Consider the following 10,808-nt stretch of genomic DNA (forward strand, 5'->3'; position numbering starts at 1 on the left):
TACTCATCCTCCTCTCTCCTCCAATTCCTTCTTCTCCACCCACCCATCGCTTCACCTTTCCTCTTTTCCCGATCCTGTTTCCTCTGCCTTGCTCCACTACCTCCTTTCCTCGTCCTGATTCCATCTCCTTTTTCTGTCCTCCCTCGAGTTTCCTTCCTCCACGACTTGCAAACGTTTTGAGTCGCCTGCTGCGCAGGCCTGGGCCTGGCTCAACTGCACCTTCTTCTGCCTTGAGTTGGCTGTAACAGCACTGGGAGAGGTAAGAGGACGAGAACGAGGACAAAGACAACCTAGGAGGAGGAGGATGCGGGAAGGTGGATGTACAAGGAGAAGGGAAGATGAGGAGGAGAGTGGGGAGGAGAGGAGAGAACAACGAGGGGGAGCAAGAGCAGATTAGCAGGTTTCTCGCATGACGACTTTGTGCAGAGCAAGGCGTGCGAGGGTTGGAGGAGAAGCCGCTGGTGGCGCTACATCCTCGCCCTCTGCGGCTCTATGAACATTTCCTTCCTTGTCATCGCCAACCTGTCGATCATGCACGGGTTCCAGGGCTCAACTGAGTTCCTGCTGGCTATCTTTGACAACCAAGGGGAACGCAGCTCGCCGCCTGCTGGGCTGGTCACTGCCTTGAAGATCTTCAGCTTCCTAGGAGTCGCCCAGCTGTCTATGGTGGGCCTCCGGAAGCACGAGAGAGTCGTTGGGAAGCGCCCACTGCGGTATTAGAGCGTTTGGCGGACGAGGACGAGGACGAGGACGAGGACAAGGACAAGGACAATGACGAGGACAGGATGTGCAGAAGGAAGGTAGGGAGGAGAGAGCCGGACAAAGGTGTGGGGGGAGCATTTGGACAAGAACAGAAGTATAATTGGGATCAACAGAGCTGGACTTCGAATGTTAGGGGTGTGTAGAGACTTGTTGCGAGCGTCCCATCAACCGCTGTCCATCTTGAAGATGTCGTTGGCGTCCCCTTTCTTACTCTTCCTCGAGCCCTCCCTGGTCTTGTTGCCCAGCAGGCCGAGTGCTCGCTGGTTGGCAATGGAACGGGCTATGAACTCGTCGACAAACTTCTGCTTCTCCTCCTCCGTCTCCTTCTCCGCCAGCTCTCGCTCCTCCTCCAGGATTGCATACAGCTCCTCCGCATCCTCTACGTCTTTGTTGGTCCTCAGGTCCACTCCCTCCTGCGTCCCCTCGAAGCGCTTCCACTCCACATCGGAGGGCGTGTAGTACGGGCCCTTGGGGAACAGGTCAGGGTTGAAGTCGAAGGTCTCAGGAGGAGGAGGAGACGGCATCCTCCCAACTTCCTTCATCCACACCTCATGCTGTACCCTCCTGGTGTCCCACTTCCAGAGGAGGAAGGGAAACTCGTACGCCATCTGTACCAGCCCGTTGGCTCCGCACAGGTCGCACAGGTGGTCATCGTCAAAGTGTCTCATCAACCTCAGCGCGTCCTCGGGGTTGTCGGGGTCCTCTGCCACTGGGATATTGCGCAGGCTGAAGACTCTAGTGCCGTTGGGAGCAATCCCCATGTACTTGAACCTCGGGGGGCTCCGGACGTCTATGTGGTGGTCGTGGCGGTGCTTGAGGCAAAATCTCGGCACCCCGTCGTCTATGTAGCCCCAGTAGGGCAGCTCCGGACATCCTTTGGGGAACTGACAGAATCTAGGAGGCATCTCCATGCGCGCTGAAGACTTCGTCTTGCCCATGGCTCCAGCTCTCCCTTCTGCACCTTCGACTGCTGCTCCTCCCTCGTCTCCTCCTTCTTCATCAACTCCTCCTCCATCATTCTCTTCTCCTCCTCCTGCTCTGCCTCCTCCTGCTCCCTTTCTGGTCTGGCCAACTCTCGCTCCACCTCTCCCCCTCCCTTTCCCTCTTGCCGGCTGTGCATCCTTCCTCGCCCTCTTCGGGGGATTCTTCACTTCAAGTTGATCAATGTCAAGCTTCTCATCTTGATTCACGGGCGACTTCAAGTTGCGAGGAACCGGGTTGAGCGCTGAACGGTAAGTTGGGATCCCTTGCTGAGGGGGGTCGAAGAAGCCCTTCCTCAGGTTCTCGAATCTTGGAGCTTCGTTGATCACCTGCATGACCTCAACAGGCTGCATCCCAGCTTCGTCCTCCATGCCTGTGTTGTTCAGGTAGCAATCCGCTGGCCGGCCGGTCCTGATCTCCTCCAGGGCCTCGGAGAGGAACTCCTTGTAGATTCCCTCGACGTTCTGAAGCGCATGAATCATCTCCGTCGAAGTCATTCCGAAAGGGTTGATGCCGCATGCATGGCAGAGCGAGATGAGATCGTTGTCCTGCAGCGAAAAGAGGGCCGTGAAGTCTTCGGGAGAGAACGTCTTGTCGGTGTACATCATGTCCTGGTACCCTCCTCTCATCGCAACTCGAGCCCTATGGCCGATGAGCGCTGCCGCACCTCCCCTGAGCATGGGATCCTGTAGGCAGCTCCTTGCCGCGGCTCCAATGAGAACCAAGTGCAACCAGCTGCACGATCGCATGCTGAGGTTTGCGCGGAGCCTCTCGCCAACCAGCGACACAGTCAGGCGCTGAATCGTTGGAGGAGGTTCCAGTCCTCGAGCTTCATCTCTGTTTCTGTATCAAGGTCTACTCCTCGCTCCTCGCTCCTCGCTTCTCACATCTCTCCTCTCTCCTCCATCCTCTCTCTCCCTTCTCTCCTCTCTCCTCTCTCCTCTCTCCTCTCTCCTCTTTCTCCTCCTCCCGTCGCTCTCGGTATCTCGGTATGCTAATGCGGCCATTGCCTCATTGGCTTCTGTTCACTCAATCACTTGTACCTGACAGTGAGTCGTTCTGGGCCGGGCCGTCGAGCGCCGCGAGCCCCGGGGCCCGGCTGGCCCGGGCCCGGCCGTCCGGAGCCCTAGTCCAAACCGTTCCGCTGAGTTCGGAGGCCGCCTGGCCCTGGCATGCCAGGCCCGGTCTCGCGGCACTGCTAGTTCCGAGTCAGTGCGTCCGACGGCTCGGCCCGACGGTCGGCTCACATGACTCGCCTGATTTCCGAAGTTCGCTCAGCGGCTGCCTTGATATTAAGATCGCGATCCTTCAAGAGACAACCGTTTGATCGGCATGTCCTGAACTCACACCTGCATCTACTAGTCGGACATTGTTTCATGCTCCCGGTCGACATTGTAGCCAGGCCGCGCTCCCACCGAAAGTATTGAAACCGTACGGTCCGTGGCACCCGCTACAAAAGCCTTTGCCAGTATACTACCCGATGATCATGGCAAGTAAGGACTTTGTGTCAGTGCTGGGATCGGAGACAATCGAATGAATATAGATGGATTTGTGGGAAGGCTAACACTAAGCTCATATCAACAGTGTATTAATACGATTTTCTATGTAACAATAGTGACAGAAGAATCTAATGATCTCTACACAGATGTCCAGAGTCTCGATATTGTTAATCAGCTCAGGAGTTCACTGCTCAGTGAGTGACTTGTGTGGGACTCAAACAGGCTACGGGCTCATTTACAGTTGCTCTTTACTCCCATACATTACATATCTTACAAGGAAATCATCGCACGTCCTTCCGTCCCGCCTTCTTCGTTCTTAATGCTCTACCATCCGACTCTGGTGGGCAGGTCAGATGCCATGGCCCAGAATTTCATTGTCCGGATCGGACAGGCAAGGTTTGTCAGCCTAAAGCTGAGGCAGATTTTCATCAGCCCTATCTGCAAGAGGTAGATGACCTGTCGTCGTGATACAGACTGGAAATCTCTACCCTGACCCTCAAAGCTGAGCATGGCAGTGACTGCCCGTCGATGCTACCACCTTGCTGCTCCTGTAGCCCCCGGATGTACTCCATGGCGCCGCGGAGGCGGGCGAGCTGGAGGGTCTTGAAGGAGGAAGATGGGGAAGGTAAAGGAGAGGATGGAGGCAGTGAAGTGGACGCTGAGGGAAGAGCTATGAGAGAATGACACTGAGCAGGAGGGTCCTGGGAGCGAATAGAAACCAGGGGGGACATGAGGTGCCGGAGGTCCTCTCGTTAGCAAGAGGAGCCTGAGCAGCACGAGGGGTCGAGGAAGGACAGGGCACGAGACGCAGCACCAGGGAGGAGAGTGAGGAAGAGGTCAAGGAGGAGAGCGAGGAAGATGGTAAGGAGGAGGGTAAGGAGGAGGGTAAGGATGAAGCGGAGAAGGGTGGGGAGAAGCGAGGATTGGTACTGCGTGCAAGATAGGAGGCAACCTTTATAATGGGGTTGTGGGGCCCCTTCGGACGCCCTGCCCGAAGAAGGGGCTTACAGGGGCTAATAGGGTCCAAGAACCGCACCGTTTCGGAGCCATTGCAGGTGTCCTGCGACCTCTTACCTCGAGATTTTACTCAAGGGGCGGTACAAAAGCTAGCAACTACTAGGAAGTCACCCGAGTCGGGCAGCAGACTCTCAGATCCTACGGCTTTGAAGACTCCGGACGCCATTTGAGTTCAAGTTTTTGATCTCGTGAGCAGCTGCTTGTGTGGTAGTAAAGGCATTTTTGAGTGTGTTCCTTAGTTAACAGGCTGAGATGGATCGAGATAATAGGAGCCAAGAACGATCATGACCCCCCGGCCCTCGGCCTTCTGGGCTGACTCGAGCAAGTCGGGTCGCCTGGTCGGAGCCCTCGTCCGTCGGACGGTCCGACTGGGAAAGGCCTTACAGGAAAAAGTACGTCGCGTCGCAACAAATTTTTAAACGCCTTCTGAAAAGAAGATTTTTCGGCTCGAGGCTCCGATTAATCTAAACTGGGCCGGGCCGGCGGGGATCCGACTGATCCCGGCCGCGCGGCCCGGCGGCCGCAGGGCTGAACTTTCACTGAAACGGAATGTAACCGTTTCCCTCTATTTGTGGTCGATTGCCATGTTCGCGATGCTGCGGCAGCTAACGCGTGAGGAGGCGGAGGCGGAAAGGATCTACCACAACTACGACTACGACTATTGGTAAGAGCTTAGAATGATAGCAAGGTGATAGAGTGAGGATAGGAGCGAGGGAGGGGTTGTAGGAGGGAGGAGGAATTGGTGAAGTGTAGGGAAAGTCGATAGCAGGAAATTCCAAGGTCACTTGGAGGGATAGTTGGAAAGCTATCTTGTGGAAGAGATGAGTTTGGTGGCATAATATTTGAAGCGAATCAAAGATCGACCAAAGGAGTATGCAGGGGAAAACTAACATCTGAGAGATAGCGGGAGTCAACCATCCCGCTCACGTCCATCGCAACTTGCAGAATCTCTCCTTGTGTACTCAGTGACTCCTGCGCAGGTCAAACTTGGGGACGTTCTGGGAGAAGACAGTTACGGACATCCAGCCGCCATGTAGCGAGGAAGCCGAGTGAGCTAGCCCTCCTCCTCCTCCGTCGGCGCGGTCAGGATGCCGCCAAAGAGCATGTGCTGCATGACGGGGAACTTGTCCATGACCTCGGCGAAGAACATCTTGCACATGCCGTTGTTAACACGCTGTGAGAAGTGTGATCAGCTGGTGGAATGAGGGAGGGAGAGAGGACGAGGAAGAGCAGGAGGGAGAGGAGGGAGGGAGGGAGTTGGAAGTATCCTTTCTTCAGCTTTCCCGTGTACAACATGATTGAACAAACCAACAAACGAACGAGCATCATGTCAACATGTTGACGCTCTCTTCCCTGCTCCCGCTGCCGGTCCACTCCACTCCTTAAATCGCCGCACTCCGCTCGAACCCTCATGCTGCGTGAGCTGCGACTGCGAGTTTGTGTGCCAGAAGCTCTTCCACACCTATACGTCCCCCTCCTCCCTCCTCCCTCCTCCCTCCTCCCTCCTCCCTCCTCCCTCCTCCCTCCTCCCTCCTCCCTCCTCCCTCCTCCCTCCTCCCTCCTCCCTCCTCCCTTCCCCCTCCTCCCTCCTCCCTCCTCCTCCTCCCTCCTCCCGTTCAGGTACATTTTACACAGCATTGGTTTTAAATGCGCCTCCAGGCAGGGACGTTCAGGGACGCGGACGTGCAGGTGGAGGTGAACAACGGCAGCGTCTTCATCGACTTCCGCATCGTTGAGGAGGAAGATTACACGGGGACAAGGAGGAGGGGGAAGAAGCTGCTCAAGCTCGTTCGCATCTCCTTCGATGGCTTCGGCTGCAGGGATCTGACGAGCGAGCGGGTGAGGCCGATGGACGTGGAGGACTCGAGGAAGATGCTGGGGATGATGGGCTCGAATGGATGCGATGAGGAAGAGCTCGAGAGGATAGTGAGGAAGAATATCGCCATGAACCAGAGCTTCATATGGGAGGATGCACTCAAGGCGCATGGGCTGATATGAGAGGACAGGAGAGCAGAGCAGAGCAGAGCAGAGCAGAGCAGAGCAGAGCAGAGCAGAGCAGAGCAGAGCAGAGCAGACACAACAAGACAAAACAAGACAAGACCACATGAGACTAGAAGAGACTAGACGAGATGAGATGGGATGATGTCATTTTCGAGCTAATATCTTCAGCTTTTCTCCATCTCTACCTCATCACATCCACACGTCAAACCTGGTCAACTCTCGTTCAAGAAGGAGAGCTGGTCGTAGATACTAGAGTGACGATTCAGAACAACTCGAGGCGGAAGAGAGCAGCAGACGTTGTAGTTCCTTTATCGCAATAATACAAAAGACTCTTCCCTCCCCCTTGTGCTTCACCCGCCATGTAGCGAGGAAGCCGAGTGAGCTAGCCCTCCTCCTCCTCCGTCGGCGCGGACAGGATGCCGCCGAAGAGCATGTGCTGCATGACGGGGAACTTGTCCATGACCTCGGCGAAGAACATCTTGCACATGCCGTTGTTAACACGCTGTGAGAAGTGTGATCAGCTGGTGGAATGAGGGAGGGAGAGAGGACGAGGAAGAGCAGGAGGGAGAGGAGGGAGGGAGAGAGGACGAGGAAGAGCAGGAAGGGAGGAGGAGGAGGAGAAGGATGGGAGAGTAGAGGCCAAGGGGGGAGAGGTTGAGAGGAAGAAGGGGAAGTGGGGAGGGGGTGACTGGGAGGGAGGGAGAGGAGTGAGGGAGACGAGGGAGGAGACGAGCGAGGAGAGCAGGGAGGAGAGCAGGAGGAGAGCAGGAGGAGAGCAGGAGGGGGATGAGAGTAGTTGAGAGGAGAGGAAGGAGGGGGGGAGGAGGGAGGGAGAGGAGGGAGGGAGAGGAGGGGGAGAGAGAAAGTTGAGAGGAGGAGGAAGGAGGGGGGAGGAGGGAGGGAGACGGAGGGAGAGGAGAGGAGGGAGGAGAGGAGGGAGGAGAGGAGGGAGGAGAGAGATTTACCTGCCAGGTGGCGATGGCGCTGATGTCATTGAGCATGGGAGAGTTCTCCGACAAGGAGCTGCGAAAGGGTCAACCATCGACTTGCCACAGGGGTCAACGCACCCAGACTTGACTGTCCGGATGAACTGAACACAGTGGAAGTAGAAGTAGCTTGAGAGGTGATCAGCATCGCCAGGGCAGCCTGACAAGTCAAAGATACCTCTTTGCGTTGCTGTTGACCACCCAGTCTTCCTGATCCCAAGAGTGAGCAAAGGAAGGACAACTCCTCAATCCCAGATCCTCACGTGGATGGATGAAGGAAGGAGTGTAGGATGATTCATCAGCTGGACCCCCACCAAGTCAGCGTCGCTACTATCTGGCCTGCTGTGCAGTTCACCTGTGCTGATCCCCACAAGAAAGGGATGAACTGATAGTCGTCTAAACTCCAACATCTGCAACGATGCGTGTAAGAGGAGGCAGACTTGAGGAGAGTAGGGAAGAGGAAATTCTGACCTCGAGCCAACAGAGGAGAGGAGAGGAGAGGAGAGCGGAGAGGAGAGGAGAGCGGAGAGGAGAGGAGAGCGGAGAGGAGAGGAGAGGAGATGAGGCGGAGAGGGGGAACGGCAGAGGGGGGGCAAGATGTCACCCGTGCGATCCCGCCGGTTCCAGTCGGTAGGCGAGCTGAAGTCTCCTGACAAGCTGAAGGTACTCCCAGAAGACATTCAACGCGAGGGCGTCAGCGTCCTCCTCCTGCAAGGTTCCCTTCACCCTCAGCACTTCCATCTGTGCCTGCAGACCTTGAAGAAGTTGATCTTAGCCAACAGGGCCAGGAAGCAGATGAACATCTGCCCCTGTATCAGTGCAGCTGCCTCCCAGCAGACTCTCTACCTGCTCGTGTCCTGTCCCGTAGTCGATGCGAGTCTTGTCCCCCAAGCTGTCAGGCCTCGATCAGCTGAGAGAAACAAGTCGCTGTTCCCTGACCTTCCAAGGAGGTAAGGAGTCGCCTCAATAGCTGCAGGTTTGATCTCATCCGGAAGCATTGCCTCCACCATCGTTGGAACTTCTTCAGCCGCCTTGTCCATCCAGTCCCTGCACAACGTCATATCTATCGTTTTCTCTATCATCAACGGCATCAGCATCCTCAGCAGCTCCATCATCATCATCGTCACAACCACAACCACAATCACCACCATCATCTCCATCCTCATCCTCGTCAACACCACCTGCACCACCTGCAACTCCACGGGGCCATGGAAGGCTAGACGCACCTGAAGGCCTTGTTTCCGTATCTCATTGGCTGTTTGATGGGAGGGATCTCGTCTACCCACGACGACATCGTCTTGAGCACCTCGATCACCTGCGCCACCATCAGCCACTAGCCGGGTCTCTCGAGCCAAGATCACCTTGGTACAAGGGGGAGAGAGCGTTCTGGGGTCGTCGATTTTCTGCTCTGCAGGTTAGATACGAGCTCGGAGCCATGGCAAGGGGGGAGGAGGGGGGGGAGCGGAGACATGGCCAGGAAGGAGGGAGGGAGGGAGGGAGAAGGAGGAAAGAGAAGATACCTTGCCCATACAGTTGTGATTCAATGAAAGAATAAACTCTTTGATGTTCTCGTAAGTCTTGCTCTTCTTGAACGTCTCAAGATCCTTGACGCGTGATGTCAACGTACAACGCCAGCATCTCCCCAACATCTCCCCCATCTCTCACCTGGTGCGTCTTGATCCACTTGTAAGGAACTTTCAGCCCGTACGTCACGGGCTTTCCATCCTCCACGACCGACAGCTGCGCTACCTCTCTCCCCTCCCCTTCTTCCGTTGGAGGATTTCCTGTTGCATCTACTGGCTCCGCGCCAGCCTCCCCCGGTCGAGATCCTCTTGCCTTGGCCAGCTTCTCTTCCAGTGAGAGCTGCTGAGGTTCAACTAGCCCGATCGACCATGGTGCCACTGTTGGCGACATGACGTCTCCCTTGGGCGGGACATTTTCACTGCTGGGGCTCCTGGCCCACGGGGCCGTCGTTGCGGGGATCGCAACATGCCGTGCTGACTTTCCCGCTTCTTCGTGCCTGTTTTCTCCACGATCTGCCATATCTGAGGATGAAAATCGTCAGAATCCTGTCATACTGAACGGCAAGAGGGCAGGAGTTGCACAGAAAGACTCCGGCGTGGTATGGCACCATAGCGATCAAACAAGCGAACAGGCACGATCATGAAGAGGAAGGGAGCTTTTGCACGATGCTGAGGATGCTGTTGAGGAGCAGAGGGTGGAAGAGCAACATCATAATGGGAGGACCAAGAAACTACAACGTATGCGACCCCCAAACTCAAAAACCAACAAATCCACCGTAGCACAAACAGTCACAAGTGTCAGATTGAAACCCAGCAGACAACCGTGTCCTCCTTCGTCCCCTGAAGGATCCTACCGTCCTCGTCCTTCTCCTCTCTCCTCTTCCCCCCTCCCCTCCCCTCCCCTCTCCCCATCCCCCAACGAGCGCATTCAATTCGCGTTCTGACCCTGTACTGCCATTTCCTCTTCCTTTCCAGTGGCCCCATCCCACCTCATGACCTTGAACCTCGTCCCCGCTCGTATCCACCAGAGAACAGGCGCCATGCACGTGAAGTTTTGCAAACAGAAACGCGATGGAGAGGAGAAGAGAGCAGCACAGCACAGCACAGCACAGCACAGCACAGCACAGCACAGCACAGCACAGCACATGGGACAGGACAGGACAGGACAGGACAGGACAGGACAGGACAGGACAGGACAGGACAGATAGGCCAGGATAGACATGGGACCGAGCAAGCAGGGCAAGACTGGGGAGGGGGATTGAAGGTGGAAGAATAGAAGAAGCGAGGATGATGGAGAGTAGGTGGGGGCATGTAGATATGAGAGATGAGAGCAAGGGCAGAAGAGAGGAGCGAGGACAGAAAGCTTGTTGAACCGATACAGCCTAGCCTCACGTGACTTCAGGGAAGATGGGCAAGCGACCTCGTGCGGACAAGCGGAAACAGAAAGTGAAATCAGCCGGCCATGCTGAAGACTCTTCGTCTCACCGCGTAATAGGTCCATCACCATCGTAACATTGTTGACAAGTCATGCAGGGAAGAAATTCCAGGGGGCGGCCAGCAGAGAAGAAGCGCAAAGTTGAAGAACGTGAGAAGAACTCTTCTCTCCTGCTCGCTACGTTCTGACTCAAGATCACTTCAGCAGAGCCGTTGCAGAAACCAGAGAGAACGGTCGAGGCAGATAAGGATGAAGTTTGCCCTAAACGAGGATGCAACTTTATTGAGATCTCAGAAAAGCGACTGCAGTCCCGCCTTCTGTACCCCAACCCTGTCTCGTTCCTGTGCTCCCTGGTCCCTCAGTCCCTCAAGGATGCGAACATTGACGATGAAGGGGAGGAGGAGGAGGAGGAGGAGGCTCAGATGGAACCTGCAGATGGAGAGGCCAAGGAGGAGGGAGCAGCAGCAGCAGCAGCAGCAGCAGCAGCAGCAGCAGCAGCAGCAGCAGCAGCAGGGGACGGGAAGGATGCAGGTTCAAAGCTGCCAGACAAGAATGTCATGGTCCTCTCTTGGCTGACCCCAATCAACAACGAGGTTGTGCATAA

The 10,808-nt window shown here is 55.9% G+C and overlaps 5 protein-coding genes across 5 annotated transcripts in view; 3 read left to right on the forward strand and 2 right to left on the reverse strand.

Annotated features, from left to right (window-relative positions):
• Nucleotides 1-588, forward strand: part of GUITHDRAFT_49807 (hypothetical protein) — a gene marked incomplete at both ends in the record, with an annotated part of 1,619 nt that extends 1,031 nt beyond the window's left edge. The window contains 2 exons of the mRNA XM_005828563.1: nucleotides 197-259; nucleotides 427-588. Coding sequence (XP_005828620.1) covers nucleotides 197-259; nucleotides 427-588 — 225 coding nt within the window. The remainder of the gene's footprint in view (nucleotides 1-196; nucleotides 260-426) is intronic.
• Nucleotides 589-926: 338 nt separating this feature from the next.
• Nucleotides 927-2,492, reverse strand: GUITHDRAFT_112348 (hypothetical protein; the record flags this gene model as incomplete). Its single annotated transcript, XM_005828564.1, has 1 exon — nucleotides 927-2,492. One exon carries the CDS (start codon nucleotides 2,490-2,492, stop codon nucleotides 927-929), a length of 1,566 nt encoding a protein of 521 aa, XP_005828621.1.
• A 3,414-nt stretch (nucleotides 2,493-5,906) lies between these two features.
• Nucleotides 5,907-6,257, forward strand: GUITHDRAFT_112349 (hypothetical protein; the record flags this gene model as incomplete). The annotated part of the gene is made up of 1 exon (XM_005828565.1): nucleotides 5,907-6,257. One exon carries the CDS (start codon nucleotides 5,907-5,909, stop codon nucleotides 6,255-6,257), a length of 351 nt encoding a protein of 116 aa, XP_005828622.1.
• Nucleotides 6,258-6,554: 297 nt separating this feature from the next.
• Nucleotides 6,555-9,293, reverse strand: GUITHDRAFT_95955 (hypothetical protein). The gene is made up of 14 exons (XM_005828566.1): nucleotides 8,912-9,293; nucleotides 8,767-8,850; nucleotides 8,608-8,649; nucleotides 8,473-8,561; nucleotides 8,186-8,293; nucleotides 8,093-8,138; nucleotides 8,002-8,049; nucleotides 7,851-7,954; nucleotides 7,602-7,656; nucleotides 7,510-7,548; nucleotides 7,425-7,456; nucleotides 7,328-7,375; nucleotides 7,226-7,283; nucleotides 6,555-6,762 (listed from the first exon to the last, which is right to left on the reverse strand). The coding sequence occupies exons 1-14, from the start codon at nucleotides 9,287-9,289 to the stop codon at nucleotides 6,643-6,645; spliced, it is 1,251 nt and encodes a 416-aa protein (XP_005828623.1). The 5' UTR covers nucleotides 9,290-9,293; the 3' UTR covers nucleotides 6,555-6,642.
• An 883-nt stretch (nucleotides 9,294-10,176) lies between these two features.
• Nucleotides 10,177-10,808, forward strand: part of GUITHDRAFT_112351 (hypothetical protein) — a gene marked incomplete at both ends in the record, with an annotated part of 1,371 nt that continues 739 nt past the window's right edge. The window contains 3 exons of the mRNA XM_005828567.1: nucleotides 10,177-10,257; nucleotides 10,303-10,354; nucleotides 10,409-10,797. Coding sequence (XP_005828624.1) covers nucleotides 10,177-10,257; nucleotides 10,303-10,354; nucleotides 10,409-10,797 — 522 coding nt within the window. The remainder of the gene's footprint in view (nucleotides 10,258-10,302; nucleotides 10,355-10,408; nucleotides 10,798-10,808) is intronic.

The sequence above is a fragment of the Guillardia theta genome, assembly GCF_000315625.1.
Source record: "Guillardia theta CCMP2712 unplaced genomic scaffold GUITHscaffold_58, whole genome shotgun sequence".
Taxonomy (NCBI): Eukaryota; class Cryptophyceae; order Pyrenomonadales; family Geminigeraceae; genus Guillardia; species Guillardia theta.